This window comes from Euprymna scolopes, chromosome 4, assembly GCF_053919585.1.
Source record: "Euprymna scolopes isolate OS-2025 chromosome 4, ASM5391958v1, whole genome shotgun sequence".
In the NCBI taxonomy this organism is placed as follows: domain Eukaryota; kingdom Metazoa; phylum Mollusca; class Cephalopoda; order Sepiida; family Sepiolidae; genus Euprymna; species Euprymna scolopes.
Genome location: NC_136485.1, coordinates 180436778 through 180454664, shown reverse-complemented (window position 1 = coordinate 180454664; position 17887 = coordinate 180436778). Strand labels below are relative to the sequence as shown.

The 17887-nt window shown below is 29.5% G+C and overlaps 1 protein-coding gene across 2 annotated transcripts in view; it reads right to left on the bottom strand.

The window, feature by feature from the left end:
- Positions 1-17887, bottom strand: part of LOC145270461 (uncharacterized) — a 198696-nt gene that overhangs the window by 41621 nt on the left and 139188 nt on the right. For both annotated transcript variants that reach the window (XM_080126098.1, XM_080126103.1), the window contains 5 exons: positions 15558-15666; positions 9297-9461; positions 6799-7024; positions 2358-2412; positions 332-429 (listed from right to left, as the gene is read on the bottom strand). In XM_080126098.1, coding sequence (XP_079982224.1) covers positions 332-429; positions 2358-2412; positions 6799-7024; positions 9297-9461; positions 15558-15666 — 653 coding nt within the window. The remainder of the gene's footprint in view (positions 1-331; positions 430-2357; positions 2413-6798; positions 7025-9296; positions 9462-15557; positions 15667-17887) is intronic.

The window sequence follows — 17887 nt, the reverse complement described above, 5'->3', positions numbered from 1 at the left end:
AAAGTCCACCGAAATAGCCCAGTTTCTGTCGGACTGATTAAAACCCAGACTGGTGTGCTACTCACATGTGATCCAGAAAATATTTGAAGAATGAAATCATTTCACTCAGCTGAATCTAATAAAACCTATACGAAGCATGACATAATCAATACAATCTAATTTTGATTTTATTCATCATAACATTAGTTTGGTTTTGGTTTGGTTTTGTTTTGGCTTAACGGCATATCAACCCTTTTCAGGTTATTCAATGCCAAACTCAGGATCATAACATTAAAAAAAATAAATAAAAATAACAGTACAAAAAAGATGACTGCAACTTGATTTGACTTACCTTTGTACTCTCGAACCGCACACATAATTTCTCTGCACATCTGAGCTAATTTAGCCATCTTGGTCAGTTCACTGTTTTCATCAGCCATCGCTAAACGTCTACAATTTAAATGACACAAAAATTGAACTTGAAATTATTTCATTTAAGTGTTTGTAGTTTTTCAAGATAATCTATCATATTTTTAATACAATGTGTGTGCAGACATATATCAATATTTATGTCTATATAAATAAATATTAATATAAATAATGCTATTTACTATTGTACATTATCATACACACACAGCATTAGTTATCATTCCAAAAACCAAAAAAATGGAATCGATTCACACTTGTAAGTTTTATTTTGCAAACACCTGAATTTTTCTTATAGTATATCTTACATGTGTTTTGTTAAATAATGGAAGACTACTAAACAACTCTTCAGATATGAATGAATGTTTCTCAAAAAAAAAAAAGCTTGAAAGTTTATTATATGTAATGAAAAAAGAATTTGGAGAAGAAGAAAGATAAAAAAGGTAAAATGTAGATATGTAAAGTTTGCAAACATAAAAAAAAAAAAACCCAACAAAAAAGACATTGCCCCCCTCCCACCTGCCTCCCCATCATTGAATTTAAAACAAATGTAGGTAACATATTACGCCACTATATTAAATTTCAGACATATTTTCAAGATTTTGTATTTAAAGTCTAAACTGAAAACAAAAAATAAAAAATAAACCCCAAAACAATTATATTTCTAAAATATATAGAATAATGTTATATATATATATATATATATAAGTAGGTTGTAGTTTGCTTGAAGCATTGTTGAAGAAAATTATAAGGTAAAATTAAAAGCCAAGAACAATGCGAGATTTTTTTTTTTTTTTTTTATATAGAGTAAAATTAAATGCAAACGAAAGAAATAAAGTTCTTTTTTTTGTTGTTTGTTTTTTCTTTTTCACACAAATTTTAACTCTAAACAACAGTAATTTTTTTTTTTTTATGTTGTATTCAATGGTGATATAAATCTCAATATATTTCAGACTTATTAGTCCATTTTCAAGAGAAGACAGCGGAAGAGTGTTCAAAATTGGAAAAGTAGCCGCAGAGTTTGCCACGTGATACCGCGAAATATAGAACAAAAAATGACGTTAGGAGAACGTTAAAATAAATCAGTTGATGTTTGAAATACTTGTTGCGTTTGTGAATCAAGGGAGATGACTATTCAAGCAAGGTTTTTTTAACGTTCTCCTAACGTCATTTTTTTTTGTTCTATATTTCGCGGTATCACGTGGCAAACTCTGCGGCTACTTTTCCAATTTTGAACACTCTTCCGCTGTCTTCTCTTGAAAATGGACTAATAAGTCTGAAATATATTGAGATTTATATCACCATTGAATACAACATAAAAAAAAAAATTACTGTTGTTTAGAGTTAAAATTTGTGTGAAAAAGAAAAAACAAACAACAAAAAAAAGAACTTTATTTCTTTCGTTTGCATTTAATTTTACTCTATATAAAAAAAAAAAAATCTCGCATTGTTCTTGGCTTTTAATTTTACCTTATATATATATATATATATATATATATATATATATATATATATATATATGACTCTCCCGTTGATTTCAACGTATGAGGTTCCTATAACTTATTGCTTAAATTCATTTATGCTTATATATATAATTTACAGATATAAAATAATTAAGTCCAAATAGTTTGATTTTCAACTTATTAATCAATCACTTATATAATTAAAATATTAAAAAAATAAATTTGTAATAAACAAACAATGAAGAAATAAACATCATAAAATAATAAAAAATTTAAGTAAAAATTTTTTTAATTATCATTTAATGGTCTTAAATCTATTGTAAAAGTTTTGTCTTTTCTCCTCTTGAAATCTAATATATTGTTTCAACACAAATTTTATGCCCTCCAAATATTTATATTTAGGTGACTTATTTTTAATAATGTCAAGGTAATTCTTTGCTTATTTGAACAAAAAATGGTTTCACTAATAAAGAAGATGACTCAACTTACCTCGTTTTGACCGAGCGTTCAGTTTTTAGTGCAGTGAATTTCGTAAGGAACATATCTAAAATATAAACAACAATTAATAAGTTCCTGATATTTTGAGATGAAGATTGATTATTTGTATTATTGGAATTCTTTGTATTAATGTTTTCATCTTGAGTGTTATTTTCAGAACATTTCAGTTGATGTAATCTCCAATCTTTTTTTTCAAGTGTATTTTGTTGAACTGCGGAATTTATGACACTCAAAAATATAATTGCAAGTTACTTAAAACTTATACCCAGTCTTGGCTGAGGAAACAAAAGCAAGCTATCCTATGGATTAAATAAAGGATTCTGTTTGAAATTCCTTGTAGATTCATGAATTTGACTGTCTGAAGAATCCAATTAATATGAACGACAATAGTCAAATACTTGTACATGTGTTCACATAAATTTTTAAATAATTAGTTTCTTGGAGTTTAGCAATGAATTAGGAGTTTCATAAATGATATTTAACATCGATAAAAATAAATAATAAAAACAAAGGTGCTTGCGCATTATAATTGAATATAAAAATAATGTATTCTATTACATGTCAAATGTCATGTCAAAATTAGCAAAAATTTCCAAAATTCCAAAAAATAATTTCACTATGAATTGTTCCACTGTATTCAAAATGGAAGTGGTGGCAGTGATAAAATACTACCATAGACTTAATGCGTTGTGTTCACATTCTGTTGGGAGTCAGTACATCACTTTTTCTAAACTATATTATATTTCTCTTAAGCTGTCTGTCAGTTCCACTTTTTCTCAGAAACTATTGGACCGATCTACTTGAAATTATGCACAGATCTTTGTTATAATAAGGTGCAGCAAACTAAGTATCATGGTATCTGGTTGATGTGCAGTTAGAGATTAATAGGAATTAGTCACTGCAATACCACATTCACCATAAGAGATTTTCTTGAAAACTATTGAGCTGATCTGGATGATATTGTGTATGGACCTTTGTTATGATAAGCTGCAGCAAACTAAGTATTATGGTATTGGTTTAATGAATATTTACGGATTAATAGGAATTAGAATTTAATGTAAAAAAAAAAAAAAAAAAAAAAAAAAAAAAAAAAAGCATAAATTTAACCAAATTCAACCATCAATTTGGCATAAAGCACCCATTCTAAGTCAACAGACTAAAACTTATTGCCCCTTTTTAAATGGGGTAAAAAGTTTAATATAAAGTATTTCACTTTCATATATAAAAATATTCCACAGGTTTGGTTTCACAAACAAGTAACGTAGAATACGGAATAAATCAAGACACAAAATGAATAAAAAAAGGGGGGAGTAACACAAAATGCAAAGATATTAGCAACATTAGCTGAAGAAAGCACATTAAAAATTAGAAAGCGTGTGCAGGCTTGCGCGACAAAAAAAAAAAGGACAGCATGTGGCTAGAAAGAAACAAAGCCTGCCCTGAAGAAGATGGATGTGTAAACTTAAAGACGAAAAATGGCTAATAAGGCCAGTGTGAGGTGACAAAAAAAGAAAAATGCGACCAGATGAGATGGACGTGTAGTCCTGCATTAGCGGTGAGAGACTTTTAAGCTAGTGTCCAGATGGTGGGGTTTTGTTAATCCCATGGCAGACAAAATGAACAGTTACAAAAACAAGAAGCAAGAATTGTTTAGAAAGTAATGGTGATAAATGCCTTTTGTTAAAACAAAGAAAAACGGAGTAGGATTTATTCATTTTTGTTTGTTTCTGTGACGTCACAAAAATACAAGATTTTACCAACAAAACCTGATTACTTGATAACTGAAAGTTTTACTCTGAAGTGATTCTTTACCTATTTGATCATTTTGAATTTACATTTATCAAAATAATTTCATTACCAAATATTTATGTTAATGTTCTAATATACAGCTGCTTATTATTCAGTGAAATCGATTTCACTAGATTTTCATTGATCTAAAACTGTATATATTTTTTGTTTTTACTACAAGTCATTTTACGAAAAAAACAAAATAAATTTAAAAAAAAAAAAAAAAAAATGGTTCTTACATAAAATTATCTCTATATTAAAAACAAAATAAAGAAAACTCTGTATGATGTATGCATTTGTGACCAACCAAAAATATCATACTTCAAAAATTATGTAAATTGATTAAGTAGTTTTAATTTTATAAGAAAAATCATTTTTAAGCGATCATAATTCATAGGCATAGAATTATTACTCAGTTATCTCCCTTTGTTTATTGAATTTTAAAAATATGGCAGGCGAGACAGTCATTTCTCGTTTACTCATAAAACTTGATTTTCTTATTTAAAAATAAAACTACTTGTATCATGCAAAATTTTCTTTGTGTTTTGGCTTGAATTCTGGACAAGAACCGAGAAAGTTATAGCAAGTTTAATCGTCTAGCCATTGTATAAGGGAGATAACTCCCAGTTTAATATAAACAATAAAAAAGAGCTAACATTTTCAAATAAAAGATAGGCTTATCAAGTTACAATAACCCATAAAGAAGCAAAATCAAAGAATTCATTTTACCATTTCCTGTCTTTGTATATTTATATTAACCATCTTTCTTTGCCTAGTAAACTTGTTTTGTCTGTATTTCGGGTAGATGATTAAATTTACTATAATTTTGTGTTTTTAATCTTTAATGTTCTTTTTTTTAATATTAAAACAGTTTTAAATAAAAATAAGTTATTAACGAACAATGAAACTCTGCAGAAACACCATTTCACAGTAATGAATTTCTAATCAATGATTGCACAAGATCTCCAGTCATGGTAGAGTTGGAAATGTTTTCTCAACTATTAAATCATTTCTCTCTGATAGGTTCTTAAGAGTAGTGGTTGATGGGCAGAAATCAGAGGCTCTCAGTACTAATGCTGGAGTCCCTCAGGGGTCCATCCTGGGTTCAACTCTCTTCCTGATCTACATCAATGATCTTCCAGACTACATCCTTAGATCATTCGTAGACATTTATGCTGATGACACTACCATCTATGGAAGCACTTCGAAGACCGTAAACGACCAAGTTCTCTCTGACTCTCTCTCCTCTGATCTTGAGCACGTGGTACAATGGGGAAAGAAGTGGCTGGTTACTTTTAATGCATCTAAAACCAAGCTTCTATATTACATCATCAACGCTCTGCTGCCCAGCTGCCATCAATCGAAATGAATGGGGAAGCTTCATGTTTTGACAAGCTTCTGGGCTTGACCTTTACTCCCGATCTAAAATGGAACATGTATATCAAATCAATTGGCAAAGTTGCTGGAAAGATAGTGGGATCCTTCTAATGCTCCAGTAGATATCTCACTCCTGATGCAATTCTCTACCTATATAAAAGCCAGGTTCGGCCAACGATGGAGTACTGTTGTCGCATCTGGGCAGGAGCTACTAGAAGCAGCTTATCTTGTCTTGACAGAGTTCAAAATAGACTTCGTAGCTTGGTGGGGGATGCTCTTTTCTCTTCTCTGCAACCTTTTTCCCACAGAAGAGACATAGCGAGCCTGTCCCTGCTTTATCATTATTTTTATGGCAGGTGCTCATCTGAACTTCGATCTCTAGTCCTCCCTCACTAGACTTTCACGAAAAACACTTGTCTTGCCAGAACCACTATCAACAATTACCCACACTCTTTATCCATGCCTACACCTAAACGTAGATTCCATGAACAGGACTTCTTTCTTAGAACTGCTCGCCTGTGGAACTCTATTCCATTTGCCTGCTTTTCAGCTAACCACAATCTGATTGTCTTCAAGTCCAACGTGAACAAGTTCTTATTGAACCGTCCCCCTAAGTAATCCAATTTAAAAAATTCCCACTAATGTTTACTACGCTAAAATCACAATGACTAATATATACCTATTAACCCTTATCCTCGAGTGGTGATAAGTGGTGACCCCCATGTAAAAAAAAAAAAAAAGTCATGACCATATTTACTTCTTAAATACAATATTTTCATTACCATATTTACTTCTTAAAAGAAAATAGTTACAAAGAATTTAATGCAGAGCAAGCTGAGCATGTGGGGTCCTCCTCCATAAGCAAAAAATTTACTTGCACCATGACTAATGTTTGTGCAAAATTTGAAAAAAATCCAGAGTGGTTATTGAGAAAAGTGTGAACAAATGAACAAACAAACAATTTTGGGGCAATTTTATCCTTATAATGCCCCCTAGGGGTGGGGTGGGGTGTGGTGGGGGCAACTAGTTATCCTGGAAAGTGTTCTGGCAAAAATTTACTTTCACCATGACTAAAATTTGTACAAAATTTAAAAAAATCCAAGGCGTGATTATTGAGAAAAGTGCGAACAAACAAATGGACAAACATGAGTGAATTACTTGGTTCAACCCTTCCTTTGTCGGGGGACCAAAAATAGTTACAAAGAATTTAATAAAGAAAAAAGATATTCATGCAAAGTAATTAGTTTTAAAGATTTCTTTTTCTTACCTGTACTTGATAAATTTGTATCGCGGATAAAATCACAGTCTTTGTCTTTATCATTTTCTAGCCGCTGTCCTTTTTGGCGGATCTCACGAATTTTATCAATATTTCGCACCAGGAATATACGATGTTTACGAGCAAATCCTCTTTCTCTATTGGACATGGGTTTGATCACGGATTGACTAGGCACCTTGGAAGAAGCGGAGCTTGTCGGATCTTGAGGATTCTTTAACTAGAATAAATAGATTAAAAAAAAATGGAGAATTTTAATCAAATATTGAATTGATAAATATAGCATGAAAATGACATAAAAACTGCAGCTAGTGTTTAATTAACAAAAAATTTAAAACAAAAAAACAAAAAAAAACATCAGCTTTAAGAACAAAGCAATAGGTTAGAATGTTTATTCATGGACTAGTAATCAACGAGATCCCTGATAATGGAGTTGCTCATCTAAGAACAATAGAACATCTCAAGCTGCTTATATACTAACTCTTTGGCTTTTGATTGCTATTTAGTTCTAGCTCAATTGGTTAGACAGTTAATCTCTGTTTACTAAATTCAATAATAAAAAGAAATATATAGAATTATACCAATATTCATATTTTAAAGGTAATTCATGTTGTTCAACTATATACATATTTAATTTTAAATAGTATTTTTCTAATACACAGATATTAAGATAAATAGAGCAGACAGAAAAGCTTGTAAAAAAGTGTATGTACAGACGATATCTAATTAGTGAATATCTCAAAAAGTTGTTGCACAATAATATAACAAAGAACCTCTAATATTATTATTATTTTTTTTTTTTGTGTGGTGAAACAACAATTATGAAGATGAGGATAACAATCCACAAAAGAATGAATACATAAACCTCTATTATAATAAGAGATGCATCTATTCAATCTCAATAAATACCAAGAGATATAATTCAATATATATATATATATATATATATATATATATATATATATATATATATATATATATATAGTTTGTTTTTTCTCAAGCAAATGTAAATATTAAATGCAGCTTTGAATAAAAAAAATGTTTATGTTCACCCCAAACCAGGCATATTGGACGTAAGGGGGCTACTATTTGGAATGTTTATAAATGAGCAAGATGTTAGTTTAAATTGCATTTAAACTTCTACATGTCAGTACAGTCAGGGAAACAGGTAACAGGGAGGAAATTCCAAAGTCTAACTGCTCGAGGGAAGCAGTTATTAAAGTAAAAGGCTTTTCAGCATCTAGGGACCTCAATAATGAAGGGGTGGAATTTTGTTACTAAGCAGGTTTGTCAGAGGTATGTATATCAAGGGGGTACAAATGCGATTAGTAGTAGAATTACTAGTAGTTATCTAAACTGGCCTATTTATGCTGCAAAAATGGGTAAAAAATGAAGTTTTTGTAAAATTTAACTAACAATATCTTGGCTATTTTTAAGATTGTAGTTATGAAACTGTCATATAAATAAAATTCAATCTTCTTTCTACTTCTTGAATGTTGATTACTTTTTTATTCAGATCAATTTGAATTATATAATTATTTTAATGATAAATACATTTAGTTCAAATTTTTTTTCAACAGCAAATTTTTAATCTTGTTTTTTTAACGTCTGTGACATTCACAATGTTAACTGTTCTACTTTGAAAAAATCATTCTACTCAGTCATGGCTGATAGAACAAGAAAATTCTACTCCTCTGGATTAAAAAAAAGGGTTTAGTTCTAAATTCTGTGCAGATTCCAGAGGTTGGAGGTTACAGTGACTGAAATGTTATGAAAATGACACTCAAGATGAGAACAGTAATCTTAACAATCCAAATAATTTCAATAATCAAAATACCAAGTTCTTCATTTTTATTCAATATGCAATAAAATGATATCGTCTGAAGGACCTGAAAATACAAGAAATAATTTTTGATGAATTCATTTTTTTTTGTGGACTGTTATCCACATCTCCATAGTTATTGTTGTTTTGGTCAACTCATCCTGTGGCTTTCTTCAGGCAGTTAACTGCAACAAGATAGGAATGCTGAGTTATAATTATGTGTGGCATAGTTGATAGAGGCATCGAATCTCTACGGTACCAGGTGAGCATGAAGATAGTGGTTTCAATTCTACCCAAAGTAAACCAGAGGATTAGTTGGCCAAAATGTGGAGGGACAACAACTATGGAAGGCAGTAATTACTGGGGATACAGTTACAAGACTCAGCATTTCTATCTCGTCGCGGTTAACCACCTGAACAAGTTCAGAGGATGAGTTGACCAAAACAAAAATAACTATGAATGAAGATGAGGATAACAGTTTGCGAAAAAAATGAATACACAAATTATGAAAGTTCATCTCAAAGGATTCCAAAAAATAAAAAAATATAAAATAATAAATAATTTTAACGTATCTTAAAAATTAGTAAAATTTTGTACGTTACAAAATTTGCGCAATTTTTTCATCTAACAAACTCAACATTTCCGAGAGAATTGAGATTTTACCACTTACTTTATCTTTCACTTTTTTCAAACGTGATTTGGATTTTCGTTTATCTTTTGGAGGACGGCCAACTGGTCTTGTTACACCAGATTTCTCTTTATTCATTCCATTTAGTCGCTGAGTCCTACCACCAATTACTCCACGGCATTTTTCACTACCACAGCGACAAATTTGCTGGTGACATAAAGGAAAAGAATAATCAAAAATTTAAAAATAGTTAATACAAAAAAAATTGTGTTAGCAACCTGTGAGAGAAATTAGGATTAAATTTATCAGAATTAAAATTAATATACAAAAATCTTTAAATATATTCTAGAAGGAATAAAATATCAAAATTATACAATGAAAAATCATTTGCTAAATAAGAACTAACTGTTGTAATATTCTTTTAAAACAGCCATACATAATGGCATTTTTTTATTTCTAGCTTCTTTGAATAAAGAGATTTTATCACATCTTTGAAAACATTTCATAATTTTAATTTGCAAATTTACAAAACCGAATAATGTTATGTAATTTGTAATTAAATGATTAAATGGGGGGGAGACTTTTGTTGTAAAGCAACTTAATCACAGAAGACTTAGTGTTTTTTTTTTTCTTCTCTTCACTTTATTGGTGGTATTAAACAGAGAGGTTGGCCCCTCAAGGAGAAAGAAATGTACATGTACGATATCGTTGACAGTTAATGTAAAGTCTAAATTAAAGGCTTTGTTTTTAAACTATACGGAGAACAGATCATGGCTTATAAAGGCCCAAAAGTCACTCAAGAGTAAGGTTTAATGAGTTCTCGCCTAGTGATGAACAATGGATGAAATGGCCAGAGTTTGACTTTATAAGTGGACGACTCAACAAGAATTTGACATTAGACTTAAAAACAACAATGGTATTGCATTTGACAGATGAGAAGTTCTTGGAAAATTTTGTTTATTTTTAAGTACACAAATAAAGAAAGGGAATTTTCGACAATGGTTGCAGCTAGATGAGTCTTTGTTGTGAATGTTTTATAGAGGAACCAAAGATTGGAGCTCAGTTAAGCACCTTCCATGAAAATAATGATAAAGTAGACAACGATTAGCAGTGTGTCTTCTGTGAGAAAACGCCTGTAAGCAAGAGAAGAAGACATCTTCAATAGATTTTGATGTTGATTTTTCAATCTGTTATTGCAGGAAATAATGTTCTAAGTAACCTCCCCAGATGTGGCAAGAGGGTTGAGTCCAAAAATTCAGTGCATAAAGTTAAGATGCCGAAGTGGACTCGGTTTAGCTAAAATATGGAACAGAACAGAAATCACTAAACATGTAATGAAATGCGAAATCATATGAAAATAATTTATTTCAAAAAATTATTTTAAATTTTGACACTTCTTGTGTTATCATGAAACAATAAAAAAATAAAAATAAACTTTGATTCCGGTTTCGATATTCAATTGAAGGTACTTTGTTTTATGATACCTTATTGTGATAAAATTTGTGAAAATTTTAAATTATTTCCATATGAATATATTTTAAATATTCAGAAAATTATTTATAGAAATCTAAACTATGATAATTCAAATTACTTTTTTTGAAACAAATAATTTCCATTTGAATATATTTTAAATACTAAAAAAATATTCATAGAAATGTAAAAAATAAGTTTTATCTTTTTTTTATTATTTCATGATAAAACAAGAAGTGTTTCCATATGGTTTTGTTTTTGTTTCATGTTTAGTGACTTCTGTTCCATATTTAACTAAACCGAGTCCACTTCTGGGGTCTTAACGTTGAGTACTGAATTTTTGGATTAATCCTTTAAGAGTACTCCATAAAAAGACGTATCTAACAGGTAGAAGATTGCATAAGTGAAGTACATTTTGGAGTGATAAAATGATCCAACCAGGTTTCCATCAACCTTAGCAATGGACTTGATATACATTTTCAATTTCAAGTCTGGAATGAAAGTCAATCTAGGAGCTAATCAAAGCAGAGACCTCAAGTATAGAGTCGTTCATTCAACTGGAGTAAAGTGAGTATCACTTATTGGTGATGAGAGAATAGGTTAGTTTTAGATGTATTAAAAGGAACAAGCCACTGATTTCCTCATTGCAATGTAGGTTAGAAGGGAGAGAAGCAGAAAGATCTTGATTATCAATACTCTTTGAAATGCTGCTGTAGATGGTTGCATTATCTGTGTAGATGTCAACAAATGAATTCAGAATATAACTCTTATCTTTGTATGGACTTCGGACCATAAGTGGTGACTCCCTTGTAATTAAAAAAAAAAAAAAAAAAAGAAGATTATTGATGAATATCAGAGAGAGGGTTGGGCCAAGAACGAATCCTTGAGGAATACCAGCATTGATAATTTGTGCATTGAATCTTTCAATCTTATAAACAGGAATCATTCACATAGAAGATTCCAGAATTCTCTGATTATTTGAAAAAAAAAAAAAAAAAAAAAAAAATCCTAATTACAAATAATAAAATTTAATAATTTGATTGAATCCTATTTAATTTCTTGGCTCAGCTGATAAACCATTCATTCATTGTATTTTATTTGTACTTTAGACAGTATTAAATTGTTTTGTAGCTAAACTTTCCTAGTTAACGGCAAAAGGCATGAGGCAGTTAACAAAGACATTTCATGAGGATGATTTGTGAGAGAGTTAATTTTGTAACAGAAACATACTGTATTATTTGAGAGGAAATGCTGCAATCAGAGGTGGAGGATGTGATACAGGCAGTGGTGATCAAAAGTGTTCAATTACTCAACATCTTTCACTCTCATATGCCAGGCCTCAAGCCATAAAAGAGAGGATTATTCACACCAGCGCTAGCTAGGTTCTTACTTTGATACTGCACTTTAGATAAATTTTGACAAAAGCCGGAAACTGAGTCTACAGAACGCATGATGTACAAGGACAATTTTTACTTTGATGTCAGTTCCACATTGTGATGTTGGCACCAAATTATTTGAATATTACCTCTTCAAGAACATCACCATTTAGAAAGATGAGTATTTTATCTGTTGGAGCTAAGTCGGTAACAAGTATGTTTTGTTTTCACTGCATTTATTTTCCTTCCAATCATGCAGAAGCTCATTAATAAAAGACTGGATATCAGCAAATGTTTTGCTGAGTAGTGTGATATCATGTATGTAGTCCAAGTCCTTGTCAATAATGTTGCGAGCAACAGTGATACTGGGAAACTCTTTTATGACATTCGATGGTGTAATGAAAAATTGGTGAAAGAACACACCCTTATCGAACACCAGACTTTATTTCAAGAGATTCCAAAACCTCACTATACATGTATATACAGGATCATGTTGAGCAGTAGTATACTTTAAGGAGACTAAATAGTTTAGGCAGGATACCATCTGTTTACATAACCTTCAAAAGGGTGCAGTGGTTGACAGAATTGAATGCAGCAATTAATGAAACAAATTACTGCCCTTTACTGGAAGAAGCACCAACAACATTCAAGGATTCGTCTTAGAATGAAAATTTAATTGGTGCAGCCATGGACCTTATAAAAGTCATATTTTATTCATGAACCAATCCTCATTAAAATACACGGACAATGTGATTTTTTTTTAAACCAACAGATTTCAAGTGAAAACATTACATAGTTATATATCATCGGGAAATTATAAATTCCAAAAATTACGAAAAATGACCCAGTAGAAAAATAATTACAGGTAAAAATAGAATTTACTGAATTATTGTTTTTTATCATGTTTTAATGTAGAAGAGTTGTGCAACTAATTCAGTATGACAAACATAGGAGATAATCCTTGATTTAAAAGGCCCGCCATTTTTAAACACAATATCTGAGAACATAAATATGGCTGACTTTTATTTAAAATACTTCTAGCACATCATCTACAGATCATTTTTAGTAATTTTTAGAATTTATATTAATGTCTCTATGACATGTAATAATGTTTACACCTGAAATGTATTGCTTTAAAAGATCACCAACATAAACAAGAACCAAGAATTTTATTTGAGTTCATTGCAGAAAAGGTTATTAAAAAACCAGAAAGCACATTTTTTTTTATCAATATATATAACTTTAAACATTTCAAAATTGCAGGAATATACATTTAACTCACATTCATATTGTTTAAATTATTGCGTCTTACATGCGTTTCATTGAATGGCATAAACCAAACAAATCTTCAGAAACTTTTCATTAGTTCAAAGAAGAAAACGTACAGAGATTTTTATTTTTTTTTTATTGATTTAAAAAGGCAATTTTAAAACAAATAGGAAAAGTTTAAAAGACATAAAAGTCCGAAAAACAGTAAAAACATCCACTTGTTATAGATAAAACAAAAAACTATACATTTTCTTTGATGAACTAATGAAAAGTCTCTGATGATTTGTTTGGTTTATGTCATTCAATGAAACATGTGTAAGATGCAATAATTTAAACAATATGAATGTGAATTAAGTGTACATTCCTGTGATTTTGGAATGTTTAATAAAGTTACGTATGCTTTGAAAGTGTAAATTTAAAATTTTTTTAAAATCTAAATTGTTTATTAATTACTTCTACATCATGATGTTTTAACTTTTACGTATTTAACATCTCTTAACGTCTTATTTCACTTCCAGGATTATTACTGTATTTTAATTTTTATCTCCTATTATGTTATTCTAATCATTAATCATTATTCTTACACTTCTTTTTATCCGTATATTCTAGTTTATTTTCTAAGTATTTTACATATTTTTATTACTTCCTAAATATTATTTATGTTTTTATATCTATTGTATATTTATATTTATTTTTATTAAGCTATTACTATACTATGCACAAATTTATTCTCCTATAATTTCTAACTCTATTTTTTCTTTATATTATTATGTTTTTCTTTACGTATGTTTTGCTTATTTTCTTATTTATACTTCATCTTTTTATTATGTATTATATTTTCTGAACAATTTAGGTTATTTCTCTAACTCGTCACCAACTTTTTTACTCTTATTTTTTTATTATTATTATTATTGTCATTTTTTAGATTTTTAATTTTCATTACTGGAAATTTAAAATTTAAATAATAAAATTCATTGTGATAAATATGACTTATGTTTAAGAAAACACAGCCTAATTATCCATACATAAGGTCATCTCAGGTTTTATTATTTATGTACATATGTGCATGTGTGCCTGACTAGGTTGCTTATACGCATATAAGTATTTGTTTATATGCCTGACTGAAAACTATGTGCTAGTTTGTTCTTACCCCTCCCCACTTGCACCACACTCTTTCTTTCTTTCTTTCCTTATTTATGTTTCTTCTATGCCAGACAATACGCATGCTTTTGACACGTTAACTTCAAACTCTTAATCTAAGATGATTTCAAATGTTTTTATCCCCCCTCTCCCATTCCTTATAGTAATGTAATCATGCTGATCCCTTCGTCCTTCTTCCATCTCGCTTTTCTTTCATTTTTCTTTTTATTCCTCCCAATTATCCTGTTAAGTCTTAACATTCTCTTTCCCCTATCGTCTTCTATTTTGAGTCTAAATTGTTACTTAATCTCCCCTTTGAAATTTAGTGTTTTAATATTTTATTTTTAGAAATAAAAAAATATATTTCATTTTTTCCATTTAAGAACTAGATGCCTTCAGTGGCACATAAGCTTCATTACGTCGCCTGATGAGGACTTTTGTTTCCTGCCAACCAATTGTCTGAAACATCAGCATGTTCAGTGTAGCAACTATGTAATGTTCGTCTATATAAATAAAACTTTTATATTTTGCTCTTTTTTATTTAGCATTCTTAATAACTTTGTTTTAATTCATGAGTTTTATCTCTTGAATACCTTTCACTTGGTATATATATATATATACACACTCTTTATTTGCTTTTACATAAGCAGTAATATGTTGCTACACAGTCATGAGCATGTTTCAGTTAGCTAGTTACGAGTAACTGGTTAGTTAACATCTAGAAAACAACAACCTCAGATTATATATAATAAAAAAATCATTACTTATTTTATTGGTTTTCTTTGTAGGAAATTTAAAATGAACGAATCTGGTATAAAGCTTTATTTTATTAGTAGCAATGATTCATTACAGGCGACTGGGGACTATCTGTGAATTGAATATTCCTTCAGCACTTCCTCCATCAGAAGAAGCCAGTTCAACCTATCTAGAATGTATAACAACAAACAAAATGATTCATACTAAAAAATGACTTTTTTTTAATAAAAAATTAAATTTTCAAATTAATGGTAAATAAGAGAAAAATGCCCAAAAAATTCAAGATACTTACTTGAGAATCTATATTGTAAGCATGAAAGTTGTAATCATAGGTAATTTCCGTTAAGGGCTGAATATCCTTTAAGGCAAACAGTCCCATTCGATAAAAACCATTGACATTCCTGTGAAATGTAAAAAAAAAAACAAAAGAAAACGCATTTTAAAAGAAAACGTTCAACATTGTCATATTAAAAATTTTTTTTATCATAAACCAAGGACAATTTCGATTTAAGACTAACACAATAAATAAATAAATATAAATATATATATATATATATATATATATATATATATATATATATATATATATATAACTGACTTACTGACTAAATAGTTTTCCAATGAATGATAAAGAAATATAAAAATTAACTAAAAAATTTTTTATGTAGTTTTATAGGTTAAACACTTCCAAGACTATATATATATATATATAGTCTTGGAAGTGTTTAACCTATAAAACTACATAAAAATATTTTAGTTAATTTTTATATTTCTTTATCATTCATTGGAAAACTATTTAGTCAGTAAGTCATTTAATCACCTACAATCACTGTATCAACTTGCTTTCTTAAATTCACAACAGGCTTAATGTTATTTCAGGGATCATCAGTTGTCTACCATAAAACATCTTTTGGGGATTTAAAAACAAAACAGTATATTAAATCATGGCTCCCCAGTAGTGTTGACCCTCCTCCCCTTAATCACAAGAACAAAATAATGTTCCAAATATTGGATCTAGTTTCTTGATCTAGATTAATTTGGCTAACCTATTCATGCTATTAAAAAATGTCTTCCTTACCTGTGACACTCGTCCTGTCTCCAAATTCAAAATGAATATATTTTTTTAATTTACCAGTCTGTTGTAGTTATGATTTAGATGAATCCATTATACTATTTATCACCCCCTACTATTATTAGGACTATTTGTTCAACATTTCTGTCAGCATAGCCTTCAACCTTCGTCAGGCATGTTGGTCGCCATCTTGAAAAAGAAAAAGATGTCGACCAACATGCCTGATGAAGGTCGAAGTCTACACCAATCGAAACGTTGAACAAATAACATTCAAGATGAGAACAATAGTCTAATCAAAACATCTAATGCAAACAATCAGCCCTCATCTAAAAAATTCAGAACTGTAGCCTTGTCTGATCGTAAAATATATAGTACTGATTTCAAAAGATAACAAAAATGAATGACTTGGGCGCCATCCGCTAGAATCGAAACCAAAACATTTACCACTCCAGCCGCATTCCCTATCGCTTAAGCTATTGACAGATAGATAAGGAAGATTTAAAATTAAACGACTACAAGCTATGAATGAATTTGCACATGCGCAAATGTAATACAAATATGTCGGCATGTTGAAATACAAAATGTTCATTTCAACTTGCCGACATATTTCTGTATACATTATTCATCTATCCAAACAAAGATTCTACTTGGTGTATGATTACTATTTCCTATAAATTTCAGCGTTATGTGATCAAAAGTTTAAGAGTTTATTGTTTGCATATTTTCATACACACGTTTTATCTATATAGATTTATGTGTCATGGTGAAATTAGTATAAATTCCAAAAATCACACTAAATGATCTGGTAAATGTACTATATGTATTTTTGACAAAAAATTATTTACAATTATGTTCTATTTAAATATGGAAGACCCTTAATTGAAGCCAATTTAAGTTAAGGGAGATAAGTCAGTTTTTCATACTATATTGATTGAACAGCTCTTCCAAACTCAATAATTCAATGAATTCTATATTTACTTGTAATTATTTTTCTACTGCATCATTTTTCATAATTTTTGGAATTTATACTAATTTCCCAATGACTTGTAAATATGTAATAATATTTTCACCTGAAATGTGTTGGTTTAAAAGATCACCAATATAAACAAGCACCAAATAATCTAAATAGCACAAAAATAAAAATCTTTGAATTATTTATTATTGTTCTGTATATGAATATTAAATTGTCCCCAATTTGCACAGACAACACATCTTATAAATAATGCTGAGTGATTTTTAGGAAACTCCTAAATTTTTGTGTTCTTGTGAAGAATTCCTTCTATATTAAAAAACAAAAAATAAAGAAAAATCTTTGATATACATAACTGTGACAGAACAAAAATATCATTGTCTAAAAATCATAAATTGATCAAATAGTTTTATTTATATAAAGGCAGTACAAATTTTATGAATAACCATTTTGTCCATTTTGAAAACAATCTTTAAAAAAATAAAAAGAGGGAGATAACTGAACAATAATTCCAACATACAAGATTTATGTTGTAATGCATACCGATTCCCATTAATCACTTAAAAATGATTTTCTTTAT